This window comes from Microcebus murinus, chromosome 18, assembly GCF_040939455.1.
Source record: "Microcebus murinus isolate Inina chromosome 18, M.murinus_Inina_mat1.0, whole genome shotgun sequence".
NCBI lineage: Eukaryota > Metazoa > Chordata > Mammalia > Primates > Cheirogaleidae > Microcebus > Microcebus murinus.
This window is the reverse complement of record NC_134121.1, coordinates 27603900-27620006: the sequence shown is the minus strand read 5'-3', so window position 1 is coordinate 27620006 and position 16107 is coordinate 27603900. Positions and strand designations below refer to the sequence as shown.

The 16107-nt window shown below is 39.9% G+C and overlaps 1 protein-coding gene across 2 annotated transcripts in view; it reads right to left on the bottom strand.

Moving 5' to 3' along the window:
- Window positions 1-355: 355 nt before the first annotated feature.
- The window catches only part of HEATR6 (HEAT repeat containing 6), a 34497-nt gene continuing 18745 nt past the window's right edge, over window positions 356-16107 (bottom strand). Inside the window, exons 10-20 of one of the 2 annotated variants that reach the window (XM_075994377.1) lie at window positions 15893-16099; window positions 15376-15475; window positions 13141-13496; window positions 11869-11991; window positions 11464-11550; window positions 8951-9085; window positions 7775-7897; window positions 7042-7166; window positions 6260-6356; window positions 5001-5205; window positions 356-3280 (exon numbers count right to left, since the gene is read on the bottom strand). In XM_075994377.1, the coding sequence (XP_075850492.1) occupies window positions 2709-3280; window positions 5001-5205; window positions 6260-6356; window positions 7042-7166; window positions 7775-7897; window positions 8951-9085; window positions 11464-11550; window positions 11869-11991; window positions 13141-13496; window positions 15376-15475; window positions 15893-16099 (2130 nt within the window). In that variant the 3' untranslated portion in view covers window positions 356-2708. The remainder of the gene's footprint in view (window positions 3281-5000; window positions 5206-6259; window positions 6357-7041; window positions 7167-7774; window positions 7898-8950; window positions 9086-11463; window positions 11551-11868; window positions 11992-13140; window positions 13497-15375; window positions 15476-15892; window positions 16100-16107) is intronic. The other variant, XM_012782631.3, reaches the window with a different exon arrangement.

The following is a 16107-nucleotide window of genomic DNA, read 5'->3' as shown; positions in this document are numbered from 1 at the left end:
ATCAGTGTAAGTTCTCTTTATTGTCCACGTGGCTTCTTCTCAGCAGGGCATCTTTCTGGAGGCAGCAGCCCAGGATATCTGAGAGGAGCTCTCGCACACTGGCATACGCACACCCACCCTGCCACGGTGAGAAGAGAATCAGCAGCCTCTTGGGACCGAATCAGGTACCCTAGCCCTTTCGGAGAGAAGCAGGTACCCCAATTCCTGGAATTTCTATAGAAGCGTAACCATAGTTCTTTTTCTGAACACAAACATTAACATCCATTATCAGGACCTGGAAACCATTATAGAAACTAGTTTTCTTTAAATGAGATTTTATTCAAGATAAGCAAAGGATAAGAGTAGATCATTAAATAAAACCACTAGAGGCCATTTCACAAATATTTATCAAGAAACTCAAAGAACCAGAATAATAAGTTATATGTGCCATATTTTTACTGTTTTGAAAATAACAAGTACAGAAGCAGGTGTTGAGAATGTATTCAAGAGAAGGGAGTTCCAAGATGCATAATAGGGTTTGACTTAGTACCCTAGGCCCTCTGTAACAATTCACGTCCAGAATCATCTCCAAAGAAAAGCAAGTTTAAAGAATGTTCAATATGAGTGTTTTGTTTTTACATATACCACATTTCATTAATCCACTCAGGGACTGATGGGCACTTGGGTTGTTTCCACATCTTTACAATTGTGAATTGTGCTGCTATAAACATTCTAGTGCAGATGTCTTTTTTATAGAATGTCTTTTGTTCCTTTGGGTAGATGCCCAGTAGTGGGATTGCTGGATCAAGTGGTAGTTCTACTTATTTCTCTTTGAGGTATCTCCATATTACTTTCCACAGAGGTTGAACTAGTTTGCAGTCCCACCAGCAGTGTATGAGTGTTCCTATCTCTCCGCATCCACGCCAGCATTTATTGTTTTGGGACTTTTTGATAGAGGCTGTTCTCACTGGAATTAAGTGATATCTCATTGTGGTTTTGATTTGTATTTCTCTGATGATTAGAGATGTTGAGCATTTTTTCATATGTTTGTTGGCTATTAGTCTATCTTTTGAAAAGTTTCTGTTCATGTCTTTTGCCTACTTTTTGATATGGTTTGATTTTTTTTCTTGCTGATTTTCCTGAGTTTTACATAGATTCTATTATCTATCAGCCCTTTACTGGATGTGTAGCATGCAAATATTTTCTCCCATTCTGTAGGTTGTCTGTTTAAATGCTCTTGTGATAATTTCCTTGGCTGTGCAGAAACTTTTAAATTTGATCAGGTCCCATTTATTTTTGTTGTTGCTGTGATTGCCTTTGGGGTCTTCTTCGTAAATTCTTTCCTCATGCCAATGTCTGTAAGAGTTTTTCCAACATTGTCTTCTAGAATTCTTACAGTTCCATGCCTTAAGTCTGTTAGCCTTTGTGAGTGGATTTTTGTAAGAGGTGAGAGGTGTGGATCCTATTTCAGTCTTCTACATGTGGCTATCCAATTTTCCCAGCACCATTTATTGAATACGGATTCTTTCCCTCAGTGTTTTTTCATTTGTTTTTACTGTGCTTGTAGTCTTGATTCTTTGGCAACTGGTACTCTACCAGTGGAAAATTGAGCCTTTAGTTACCTGAGTACTCTGTTCCCTAGTCACTGCCTAGACAGCAGTTTCTGAGCAACCAACATTTTAGAGGAGGGAAGAGAAGAGAACTTAAGGGCAGGGGAGAAAAACTGAAGACATATGCCCTTAAATGTGTATTTTAAGCTAAATATCAATAATTAAATATTACCCAAACCCACTCTCTATTTTATCTTACATCAAATATAAGTATAGAATATTTTAATTATTTTTTATATAGCCTTAAATTCCTAGCTGAAATCAATTCTAATAAATTGTTGGTGGTTGCAAGAAATGCAAAATTTATATATAAATATTCAGTAGCAATTACTTTTTTAGTGATGGGTATTATTAAAATATAATTTAAAAGCCTTTGTAACCAACTAAATTCCACAATCCTTTTTTAAAGGCACAAAGTAGAAGGTGACAAAACCACCATAAACTTATTAGCATATGGGCCCACACTCCCCTAAGGGCATTAGGAAATGTAGGCAGGAGTGGATGTGTGGCCTAGGCTAGAGGTCCCTGCTTGCTGGGAGTTAACCTGGTTACCAGTCTGGGGGACGTGTGGAAGGGCCTCTAAGGCTGGCACTCAGGGAGCTCAGAGCACCTGCTACTTATAAACAAGGAGGAACTGTGTCGGTATTTTGCAGCTGCGCCACTGCAAACTGGCCGAACGTCAGCTCTGCTTGCAGCTTTCTATAAATACAACTTGATAAGAACAGGAGATTATGGACACAATTTTTTTAATTGGTTTATTATAAAAGAAAAACAATCCCTGGAGACATAATATCCAACATTCTGATTCCTAAATCCTTCTACTTTTTTTTTCTGAGACTAAGCATCCTTCACACCCCTATCTGCTTGGTCGACACTACAACCCAACTCCTTGGTTCCTGGTTGCGCAGGTCCGAGGTTCCAATAACCTTAACCCTGGCCGATGCAGTAGAACCACTCTTCAAAGTGAGCCCTTTAAGAAAATTTAAATAGCTGATAATGTATCCTAAATTAATAGTGAAGGGACCGTTTTTGCCTCTAAGATTAAATCCTACATATCTTATGCTCAAGCTTGTTAAATATAGTCATAGGAAGACACATCTGGAAAGTATGGTGGAATCTTCACCGATTTTTTAACTCTAGGTCTGCCACTTGTGATCCAGATGAGTCAAAATAAACAGTCAGGGTATCTTCTAAAAAGCCCACGATGGCCTTTCTGGATGTGTCTCCAGCCAGGGCATGGACACTGCTTATGTGTTTCACAGCCACTTTGACCATTTGGTCTCTTTCCTGTGGGCTGTGGGGTCCTCCGGTGTCATCTCCCTCTGCTCCTGATTTTAAAAACTGTAGGATATAGGACCGGACCATATCCCCATTTAGTTCAACGGTTCCTCTGATACAGGGCAGGTCAGAGGCACTGGCCAAGCTCAAAAGGTGAATCAGTGCCTGGCAGATTTGGGTCCGTAGACTGGCACAGTACTTGAATTCCAAAAAGTCTGTGGTATCTTCACTCTTCTGTAAGGCAGTGATCAATGCATTCCAGATCTGAGCGTACTGGTCAACAGACCCATATTGTTCTCTCTTGCCTGGGATGGAAAGAGCAGCAGCAGATCTGATGCGTACTTTGAAGTTCTTACATGATGTCACAACTGATGTCAGGGCACTGTAGGCCTGGGAGGTCCATGGGGCTGTCCCTAGAAAAAACCCACAGTCATTAAAACAAATGAAGGCTTAGAAATAACTGGGGTAAAAGGGAGAAGGAAGCATATACACTAGTGCTAAAGACAGTCATTCCATGTGTTCATTTTATTGTCACGATAATTCTGTAAGATCAGGGTGGTGAATGACTGACTGTGGGATCCTGGCTACGTGGCCAAGTACAACCCCCAAACCTCCCTCTTTTCCAAGACCAGTCAGCTGCATGCTTAGGGCCTCTGCTACCCAATATAGGACCCTTTGGTGACTTAGGAAAGGCTGCTTCTCCAGAAGGATTCTGTCCTAAGGGGGGAAGGCTTGGTGGTAGGAGCATAAATTGGAATTGCAGCCCCATCTGTCTTCTCAGTTGGGCGTTTCTGAGCAGTGTGCAAGCCACACACCTGCATGTGACAGCCCTGTTCCTACTAGCACTCAGATTAGCATCTAGATGCTGGTCTGGCCATAGCAAGTCATGCATTTTATTAAAATTAGAAGTTTTCTTTGCAAGAATGAGATAAAATCAGCCTGCTTTCTTCCTTTCCTCACCAGATCTACCCCTACCCAGTTTTGGGGTGTTCTTATTCCTCAAGATGGGTGGCAGAGTAGAATGTAGCTCCTGTAACTCTTGCAGCCCTTTGTAACTTCTTTGTTGCTTCTGAAAACACTGGAACAAGCCCTTCCCATTTGGTGGTTGCTACTGCCACTTACAATGGGCCACTGCGAGAGGTGCCAGAATTTTACCCTCTGACCCATCACTATCCTTTGTCCATTTCCTGTGGCTCCCTTTTCTTATGTGGCTTCTGACAGCTCTGCCACTCCATTCTTCTTAGTTCTCAAACTTCCTGCCTCCGTGGACCTCCCCTTTCCCTCCAGGTCATGCAGTCCCCTCTGCAGTAAGCCGAGGGCAAGTGCCAGGCAGGTAGGAACCAACCACTGAGGTCCCCTGGTCTCTTGGCTCTCTAGAAGGCAGACACCAACCCAAAGGTCAGCCACAGGTTATTTCCTAGGGAAAATGAAGGCTTAGAAATAAGCCTCTATGAGGCTACTTCTCCACCAGCTGCCCTTGACTTGATGTGTGCTCCGCTGCTCTATGTGGTTTTCTCCTCTCCAGGAACACACCCTTAGATTTTAAATCTTGTCAGAGAGATGTATAAAGCAAATGCTAGCATTCAAAGGGAATGGGATTTGGAGGTTATGATCCATGTATCTAAGCAGCTACTAGCCCTGAATGATACATCAAGGTGCATGGCATGCCATTAATTAGGGACAGATGCCCTCCTTAGATTTAGCATCAATTTCTTTACCAAGAGCTCAAACGGGATTTCCTCTAAATTGTACTTTTTTCCATTCCAATTTTTTATTTTTTCTTGACTGTTAAAACAATATATGCAAATTGTAGAAAATGAAAGCAGAAAAAATCCTACTCATTATTCCATCCAGAGGCAACAACTGAGATCATACTATAGAAACGATTTAATATCAGAAGTATTTTCCAAGATTAAGACTTTGTAATTAATTTTAAAGGAAAGTACAATAAATCATTATATATCCCATTGTATATATAATGATTTATTTCACCATTTCCCTAAACTTGGGATTTCAGTATGTATCCATTTTTTTCTAATACTGTGATAACATTGTGACAAGTTATAACAATGTAGACTAGTGTGTGCTGTCCAAAGAGGCTTTCCACCAGACAGGATAAGCAAACTTTCTTACCTAATGGAAGGGCAGGATTTTTAAATACATTTCCCATTGCATAACAAGCATTCCATCGGACTTTCATTGCAGCCTCAGTTAGAACAGTAGAAATCAGGGCCTGGATAGCCTCCTCAATGATTTCAGCAAATCTGGGTTTTTCTATATGAGAGGGTTGCAGAAAGTGAAGCAAATTTCCAAGGGCCCGGACTGCATTGCTTTTTACCTAGAATAAAATGTAAAAGCCTTAGAAATCTGTTTTGCCAAAGAGATGTTTCTGAAAGTATACTTTCAGTGATTTAAAAAAAAAACCCAGGAGGTTCTATATTTCTTAAAGCAAGTCCTCAGACCTCTGCAAGGTCTTGTCTGGTTATCATTCTGAGCCAGCAGAAAGGTGAGGCTCCTCTTGCTGATTTTTCTTTAGTGCTAGTCTGGACCTCAGAGGGCTTCATCTTCCTTGTTTTACAGGGATGGACTAAAAGGCCCAGGGACAATAGGACAAGACTGGTTTGTAGCAAGGCTAGGAAGAGATGCTAGGTTCTGAACTCCCAGTCCAGTACTTTTCTACTAGACCAGAGTGTCTCAACCTTGCAAGCACACTAGAATCATCTGGGACGTTTTTTGGTTTTTTTCTTTAACACCAATTCCCAGGCCCTCAGTCTAGAATTTCTGATTATATTATTCTGAGGCAGGGCTTCCCAAGTGATCACCAGATTTTCAGAGCCACTGTACTAAATTATGCACTTGGTATGGCTCAGGTACTGTGCTTTAACATAAGGCATCTCAGTATTCAGTGAAGTATATGTAACAACTTCTACATTATAGGAGAGGAAAACAACCTTCAGAGAAGTTAATATACCAAAGTCACTCAGCTACTAAAGGGCATGCCAGGGCTTGAATCCATGTCTGCCTGACCTAAAGCCCAGGCCTGTGCTTTTTAGTGTAATAGGAAATATTCAAACAGGGGCTGCTCATCTTTCTCACTTACCAATTCTACTTAAAGTTTTTTGTTGTTTTTTTTTTGAGAAACAGGTTAGTGTTAAAACAACCCTGAATATATCATGTAGTATTACATTTGGCACTGATATTTATCATGAGCTATGAGACAGTAAAGAAGCTACACAAGTGTGGAGTGGGCCACTTTATACCCTGAGCATATCCTCAATATCCTTTAAACAAGGGTACATCTGGTAGGATAGTATGAAGAACATCACACTAAGCTGCAACTATAATATACAAAGTATCTAAAGGAGAAATACTAGGTTTTGTTGAGAATCTACCTTGTCTTTATCCTTCGATGCTTCTATAGCTGACCGCAGCATTTTCAAGAGCAGGAGACCAGAGAACTCTTCCTGGAAACTTGGGTCTGGTGTTTCCCTGTTCCACCCAAAGCAGGTAAAAACACGTTAAAAGGTAAAACACACTTAAGTATATACATATAAAAATATATCACTTAGTATAACTATAGAACTTTAGGAAAATAGCTTAACAAATCCATTCAGATTATACCAAAAACTTGGAGCATACATCTTTTGATCTAATAGTTTCATATCTAGGAATGTATTCAAAAGGAATATCTATCTCAAAATGTAGATTTCATGCACAAAAATGTTCACTAACAGAAAAATGGTTAGTCATCATCACACAGTGGTGATTTTGTAATAAGGATTTATAAAAAGTCAATAATAGGGGTATTTTTTTCTTTGTACTGTTTGGATTTTCTTTGAATTTTTTTTAACCTGTGAATATATTTCTTAAACCCCAGAAACTATACTTTAGGGTAACCATCACTAAGGTTTTGCTTTTATCTTTTCTATAACATGGCTATATTATATTAGCATACAGTATTTTTATGCATATATGTCTTAATATATTCCTAACAGATGTTAAGAACAGCTTATTAATTTTGTTACTTAAAGGGGAATATAAAGCAAAACAAACCAGGAAGACTGCATAATATGGGGGGGTATTACTAACAATTCTTTCATAATAGTGATCAAAGATATCCTTTTGGGACGTCAGCCTCAGAAGTCACCCAGGGAAAATGAGCTGAGTCACCTACATGTTGACAATCAGAGTGTCTGTCAGGTTGCCCAGGGACCAGGCTGCTTTGGCTCGAACATTCAGAGACTTATCTTGAAGTGACATCAATATTGCATTTGCTGTGTCTGCAACAAATATGACATCCTGTAAGAAAACAAAACATTGTAGTTACTTTAGGAGTTCATACTGCTACCTTTGAAATTCTCTATTTTCAGATAAAGCTATAAGTCTTTACAGCAATTTTCTATTTGGAAATAAAAATTTGTTTACTCAATTTACTATTCCTGTATTTTATAATTTGGACACTCAACAAAATCCCAGGAGGATGCTCTCCCATGATTTTGGAATGTTCCATGGACACCTGATGAGCCTATAGCTATTGCTCTTGTGAACACTATAACCTGGCCTGTGATAGTTACCTGTGAAGTCTATGCTTCGGTTAATTTCCACCTTGGAAAACAAACACATCCTACTCTCTACACACCTTGCAGTGAGACATATGTCACAAGTAAATGTGAAGGAGAACTTATTTACTATCACATGGTAATGTCTCATTTCATTTTTATTCAATCATTCATTAATTTAAGCATTTACTGGGCACCTAGGGTCCAGGCAGTATGCTACACACTAAGGAAGCCAGATTACAAAGCAATTTAACTTCCTTTACTGTCCAGGGCGAGGAGCTCTATATCCACAAAAACCCATACTCTGAACTATAAAAAAGGCACAGAAGGCTACATAGGCTCACTGACCTGTCTGAGACAGGGAAAAAGCACGTAGACTCCAAGGGCCCGTGAAGTTGCAGCTTTTACTAAACGGTTCTTGCTGTCATTTAGTCCGAGTAGCACTGTGATGCACAGGATCTGCTTGTCATTCTGCAATGAGAAGGTTGACAAAGGAAAGTGAGAATGAAATAACTAGGAGCCAAAAGCTTCCACAAGTGACTGTGAAACATCTGTGCCTGAGTCTATAATCAGGAGTTGAACACCACTGTGACCTTGAGGCTACCCTGGTAAGAGCAGGTTCAATTCAGATTCAATTATCGTCTGAGTATCCACTTTGTGCAAAGCACACACAACATCTCAATTACATTTAACTCTTACAACCATGTGAAGTAGGTCATTCTAGGAGCAGTCTGAATACTGCTATGGTCTGAATGTTTATGTTCCCCCCAAATACATATGTTGAAATCCTCACTCCCGAAGTGATGGTATTAGGAAATGGGGACTTTGGGAGGTGATTAGGTCATGGGGGAAGAGCCCTCATGAATGAGATTAGTGCCCTTATAAAAGAGGCCCCAGAGATCTGCCTTGACCCTTATACCATCTGAAGACACAGCAGGAAGGTGCCATCTGAGAACCAGAGAGTGAGTCCTCACCAGACATCAAATCTGCCAGTGCCTTGATCTTGGATTGTCCAACCTCCAGAATTATGAGAAATAAATTTGTGTTGTTTAGGAGCCACCTAATTCATGGTATTTTATTACAGCAGCCCAAACACACTAAGACTAATACCATATGTGTTGGGCCCTGAACCTAAGAATTTTCACATACTTTATATTATTTTTCACTATTCTCAACGATATTAAGTTTTAGGGAGGCTCAGATAGTCAAAGAGCTAGAATTTAACCCAGGTCTTTCTAACTTTGGATATGAAACCTTTCTGAAATCTCTCTGCCTTCAAAGCCTCTGCTACTCTTACCTCTACCACCTGCATTCTAACACACAGAGGGAAACAGCTTTCCTGATATATTAAGGCTTTCAGTTTTCCCATTTGTTGTTCCCCACTCCCCTCACCCCAAACTCAAGTAAAATAAGCACCTTTTTCTTCAGAGATGATGCTGAATACTAGTTCAAAATGGAAAAAAAAAAATCAAACTCAAGCTTGGACGTATCATTTGAAGGTGAGCAAACACCCCCTCACATTACCGGCAGATTGCTAAAGGCCTCTGGCAAGATGGAAGACAGGGCATCACAGGCGCTCGCCTGGAGAGTCGGGTGCTCTGAATTCTGCAGGGCTCTGGGTAAAGGGCCGTTCAGCATCATAGTCCAGAACATCACCACCTGGAACAGAGGCACAGTAAGAGCTGCAGCTCAAGACAGTGGAACCAACTCGAAGCTAAGCCTAGGCCTTAGTAATGACACATTTCCTTCAAGTAGCCCCTTTTTGTAAATGCTTTCATTATTTCTTTTTCCACAGTGATGAAAAGAACTTTAGAAAACAACTACAGTAGCTGATCCTTCCATTTTATTGATTAGGAGACAATAGCCTAATAAAGTTCAGCAGTAATAGTGATGATAATGAATAGGAGGAAGATGAGGAGGAGGACGATGATGGCAGCAACAACAATAACAGTAGCAGCTAATGTTTTTCAGAGAGCTTTATCACATGCCAGGCATCGTTTTAAGTATTTCATACTTTTCAACTCATTTTAACCCTCAACACAACTAAATGAAGTCCCTGTCATTAGAAACTCAGGCACAAAGAGATATTTCAACTTGCTAATTAGCAGCAGGGGCCAACTAGAATCCAGATCAATTGACACCCAGCGAGGGCTCCACATGATCCCATGTGGGCACAGGGATCAGGGTCCCAGAGCAGCCCCGAGTCCAAAAAGCACAGAATCCAGAGGCAGAGCTGAGAGTGAGTCCTTTAGCTGCTGCTTGTCTCTGCATGATGAGACTCATCTCTTGGATGAGTCACTTAGTCTACCTAAACTTTGGCATCTCTTCAATAAAACTGTAAAGACATTACTTGCAGAGTCTGTGTGATAATACAATACCGTGTGTAAAGTTTCTAGCACAGGGCCTGGTACATAGCGTACACTCTTAAATTGGCCAGGAGGCTCTGTTTTAAGCACTTTGAAGAATCATCTCACTTTAAAACCCCTAAAGGTTGGCATCTGAACATTTTCTTTCCACATTTTATGAAAACTCTGGAATTTCACATTCATCTGCAAATCTGTGGTTTTGGTATACCCAGTTTCTGTCCCATGGACTTAGTCCTGGGTTTTGCTGTGTATCTCAGGCACCAGTTCTGTCTTCCTCCTGCCTCAGCTCCTGGAAATCCAGTCTAGACCCCTCTTCCCTGCCAAATCCAGAAGAATGGGGACAGAAAACGTGGTGGCCAGCCCCCAGGAGGGCCCCACAACACCTGTGTAGCTCTCCCCACACTGAACAGGCTGACCTGTGCAACCAACAGGACGTTGTACAAATGACAGCATCAAACTACCAAAGCTAGGTCATAAAAAATTCCACAGCTTCTGTCTTGCTCTTTTTCCCTTGGATCACTTGCTTGTGAGGAAGGCTGGCTGCCAGTCTAGAGGCAGCCCTCTGGAGAAGTCCTCACAAGAAGGAACTGATTGAGGCCTCTGCCAACAGCCACTCCTAACTTGCCAGGTATATGGAAGAAGAGCCTCCAACCTATGTTGAGTCTTCAGGCAGCTGTAGCCCTGAGTGGCACCTTGACCCCAACCTCATGAGAGACCTGAGCCAAACCACCCAGATAAGCTACTCTCAACTCCTGACCCACAGAAACAGAGAATGAAAGTATGTTGTTTTAAGCAGCTAAGTGTTTAGGGTTAATTTATTACTCATCAACAGAGAAGTAATACAGAAAGTATGTCTCTTTTACAGATAAAACAACAACTGAGTGTGAACAGTTAAGAGGCTTGCCCTAAGTCACTTGTCTTGCAAGGAGAGAAGTTTGGATATAAAACCTAGTTCTGATAGCAAAGCTCCACTCATCTCCCTGCGAATGGTTACATGAACGCTTTAGTGGCCGCCTAAGGAAGGGACTAAGGTTAGAACTTTCAATTCACTGCAAGGATGATGGAAACTGTGAAGGGAAAAGAATAAGCAGAATGAGGCAGGCAGAGGGAGAAAACATCACCAACACTAAGTTGATCTTGCTTTCGGCACTAAGTAGGACCCTTTTTCAGTGGGGTCACATGCCCTTCATCCAAAGAACTGGCACAGTGTAGGGGCAACAGAAATAACTTGAGATCACAGGAATTTAATATATAGAATCATGGGATGAGGGAGTAGAGGAGGTTAGTGGAATTAACATTCACTGAGTACCTACAATGTGCTGGCATCTTTACATTTCATTCAGTTTTTCAACAGCTTTTTGACTTATGGATTATAATTTCTTTACAATGAGGAAACCATGTTCATAACCACATATCCATTAAGTGATACTCCCTACATTTGATCCCCAGATTTTGATTTCTGACTCAAAATCTTTGGCTCTTCCCACCATTTCATTAATAGTTTCCTTATTGGAGAGGTTGAATAACCAAATTAGGTTTTATGCAAAAGAAATAAACCATCATTTTTGACATTAAAAGAAACCATATCATCTATTCCACCACTGAGCTGCAAAATAAAACTGCAATTGACGCACTGAGGAAAGAGAAAACTATGAATTGACGTCCACTTACCAAGAAGACTGGTACTCTCTGATCAGGCGGTATGGCAGAATCCGGTTTATACTGCTGTATCAAGCCTGTACCTAGTTCTTCAAGAAGCTGCCAAGATAAAAGAAATGATTATCAAAACAGAGTATTAGAATTATGGATGTTACAAACAACTTCAGTTTGGAGATCACCTCAAATCAAGGAAAAAAATTTCCAACTGATTTCCTTTCTTTTCTCAGGAACTCCTATAACAGAGGCATTCTTTCAAGGAGTAAAACCAACAGCTATATGTTGTTAATTTGTTCCCAGATCAATTCTTTGGGTTTATATGTAAAGAGCTGAAAATAGGAGAATGATGGAATGATGGACATGTGGCAGAGGAAGAATGTAAAATGAAGAGAAGAGCATGTGGCTTTTCATGAAAATTACCTTTGCTCCATGAAGCTGAATGGATGGATCTGCTTCCCCCATGCACTTGCAAATCACCTCTCCCAGCTCCATTAAGTAGACCTGTGCCATTGAAAAGTAGCCCCTTGCCAGATGAGCTAATACCTGCAAAGAGTGCACAGAATTAACCTCTCAAGAACTGAGTACAAGGCTGCAATGTCCAGAAAAGTGTTTTAGTATTTCACAAATCACTCACACTCAACAAGGGACTGAAATCTGAAGTTGAATGAAATGCAGAACCACCGTAATCTTTATTTTATGACTAAACATCAAGTAACTATCATAATTTTATGGTGCTTTATACTTTATGATTTTTTTTTTACTAATATCATTTAAGTCTCAGAACTAGTCTTTGGAGTAGGTGGTAATTGGATTTTACAGCTAAAGACACTAGGGGTGAAAAGGCTGAAGGACATGTTTAATGCCATCCAGTTAATTAGCAGCAGATATCAGGACCAGGGCTATGTCATAGATCAATCATATTTGAGTATAGATAAAGCAAATCCTTTTACCTAGTGTTTTCTTCCTTTGGAGGAACAATTATTTCATTCCTCTAAGCAGATAAAAGACCATGGAGAAGTTTATAGGCAATTAAACATTTAAGCTGCAAAAATAAAAGATTAACTGTACAATTTCTTTTAGAATTATAATCTAATCTATTATACCCACCTGTGATATAATACATGAGGTGACTAAAATAGTTTATAATAAAAGAACAAAAAGGAATGAATCTGACATTTTTAAACCAGGGTTTCCCCCCCCCCCAAAACAACAAAAACAGGGCCAGGCGCGGTGGCTCATGCCTGTGATCCTAGCAGTCTGGGAGGCCTATGCGAGTGGATCACTCAAGGTCAAGAGTTAGAAACCAGCCTGAGCAAGAGTGAGACCCCATCTTTACTAAAAATAGAAGGAAAATAATTGGCCAACTAAAAATATATACAAAAAATTAGCCAGGCATGGTGGCGCATGCCTGTAGTCTCAGCTACTCGGGAGGCTGAGGCAGGAGGATGGCTTGAGCCCAGGAGTTTGAGGTTGCTGTGAGCTAGGCTGATGCCATGGCACTCTAGTCTGGGCAACAGAGCGAGACTCTGTCTCAACAACAACAACAACAAAAAAACAAACTACCCACACCTAAAATGCAACTCCCGCTAATACATAGCTTGGCTTTACGCTATTTTCATATACTCCTCACAATCACCCTTTGAGGAGGAATGATTATTTCTATTTCAGAGATGAGGAAATGAAACCTCCTACCTGTAAGGCCTCCAGTCGCATGGGAGATGGTTCATAGGTACTTCCTGCTGCACAGCCAGCATCGCTACCTGAACAGGAATCCTCCTTGGGCAGTACAACAGTAGAAATGCAAAGTCGAATGAGCCAGCAGGGCTCTGAAGACCCCTTAGGTGAGCTAACTGACGCTTCTTCCACAGAGGGTCCTGCAGGGGCTTTCTTCCACAAGTCAGGAGTGCTGAGGTGAGGAGTTGTTGAACTGCTGTTACTGAGACCAGAAGAACATGGCTGTTGTAGAAGTAGCTGGACTTCAGGTAAAGGTGCATGAGTGGACACTATAGCTCCCAAGAGTGTAAGACTTGACACACGAACATTAACATCTGTCAAAGGAAACAGTAAGGATGTATCACCATGGGAGCAGCTATCCTACGGATGGTGGTTACGCCTCCAGATTATTAAATCTTTCTTTAACCTGAATTTAATTAAACCTCTAGATCTAATTTCCAATTTACAGGAAATACATGGGATAGGAGTATAAGTTAACACCATAAAGAAAACAATCTGACAAATCAAGAATGTGATTTCTTCTTTTAGCTTTGTGGCAGAACTTACAGCTTACATTCTATAAGGCAACTGGCTTGGAGTCTTCCCAAAATCAGTATCATTAAAAGAAAAAAAAGATGTGAGGGGACTACTCTAGATTTAAAAAGGCTGAAGTGACATAACCAAATGCAATGCATGAACCTTGATTATATTAATGTGTGTCTGCTTCTGGGCTCTCTATTCTGTTCCCCTGATCTATTTGTCTATTCTTTTGCCAATACCACACTGTCTTGATTACTATAGTTTTTCAGTAGATTTTGAAGTAGGGTAGTGTCAGTCTTTTGCCTTTGTTCTTATCTATCAATACTGTATTGGTTATTCTGGCTCTTTTGCCTCTCCATAAAAACTTTAGAATCAGTTTGTTGATATCTACAAAATAACTAGCTGGGATTTTGATTGAGAACGTACTGAATCTACAGATAAAGTTAGGAAGAACTGACATCTTGACAATATTGAGTATTCTCACCCACAAACAGACTATCTCTCCATTCGTTTAGTTCTTCTTTGACTTCTTTCATCAGTTTTACAGTTTTCTTCATATAGATCTTGTACATATTTTATTACATTTATATATAAGTATTTGGGGGTTAAACGTTTTAATAATAAAAAGTTACTGATGACAAAATCAGACATTTAAAAGGGACCTTTGAGACATGGTCCACTCCGCTCAGTTGAAGATGCAGAGAAAGAAAAGCCGGCACAGTGGAATGAGCAGGGGAGTCAGGAGACTCGGTTTTTTAATTTTACTTCTGCCATTAATGTGATCAGAGACCTTAAGGTAAGATTTATTTTTCTAGGTCCCGTTTTAGACACTGGTGCAAGTAGTGAACTGGACATAGTTTACACATCATTATCTCATTTGAGCCTTATAAAAATCTTACGAGGTAGTTAAAATTCTTCCTGATAGGAGGAAACTACGGTTCAGAGAGGGCCACAACTATGAGATAGCAAAAACAGGAGTGGGTTGCAGACTCTCAGATTGACTCCAGGTACAGTGTTCTTTCCATGATGTCACGGAAAACATCCACTTCCTTCTTGTTCTATAATTCTGATTGCATAATGCAACTCATCAGAAGGTGGTCTGATCTGAAAGCTTGCAAAAAAAAGAACAACAAATATTCTAAAAGCCAGTGTTTATAACACATATACATTATGTGTGGGAATAAGTCAGGAAATAATAAGAAATAAGACTAGGTAGTTAGTGGGGATTTGAAGTTTTGAGGTTTTGTCTGAACTTCAGAGGAAATATAATATTAAAGAAGTTAGATTTTATATTCTAGTTTTTCTTTCTAAAAAGAGGATAATATTTATCCATCCATCTACCCATCCTCTGCCTATGTCTTAAGGATATAAACTATTATATACTTGAGGGGAGCTGCTTATACTGGGCTGAATACTAATTCTAAGAGGATGCTCTGGGTCACTGCCTAAAGATACATAAACATTACAATTAATTCCCCAGCTCACTTCCACTGGGGCTTAAGGGGTCAAAAGTGGGATTCTAGCAACAGTTGGTACCCTTGAAAGGTTGGGAAGAATAAGTAGAGATCTCTTGGAGCTGTAAAATACAGCTTGGCTCTGAATACTTCTTTTTTTACACTAATAATCCACATTTGATTGATATAAAGAAGCATTCAGTTTTAAACCACTACCAACCTTTGTGGCGGATATAAGGCTTTATGTGGTTCCAGACTTTGGTCAGCAAGCTGAGTTTCAGACGGTTATAAGGTGCATTTGACACTAAATTTGCAAGGCACTGTAAAACACAAAAAGTAGCTTATTTTAAATAAATTAAATAATCAGTGGCCTGATTAAAACATAGCATAGAAAGAAAATTGTACAGCACTTAATTAAAAAAGTTTATACACTTAATTGAAAATCAATCCTTTTCTTTTTCTGTCTTTGTTTTCTTAAAATAACACCTGCATTATCATTGGTACAACTTAATACTACAGATAAAGGACTATTTTGAGTAAATCATTTATTTGGACATACAGAGATTGTAAGTAAAATCAGACAAGTACAAACTTCCAAACAGAATATCTTAAGAATGTAATTAAGTAATAATTTTATTAAAGTCAAGCCCAAGTTACTTTTGGGCTATGTAAAACCTTATACAAAAGTGAAACAGAAAACCCCCCTCTGGAACCCACAGATAACTTGGCACATTTACCTTAATTATCTGAGTAAGGGTCTGTGAAGATGACTCTGCCACCAAGGCTAACAAAAGACATCTGTGCAACTCTCTAATGCTGGAAGCGATCATTACAGAGAAGGGAGTAAAAGCCCTTCTGTGGTCACTGGTATCTTCAGCAACAGAAAGAAACTGCTTTGAGCCTTCCAAGATGGCAGATAAAACTTGCAGAGCACAGGCACGTGTCTGAAATG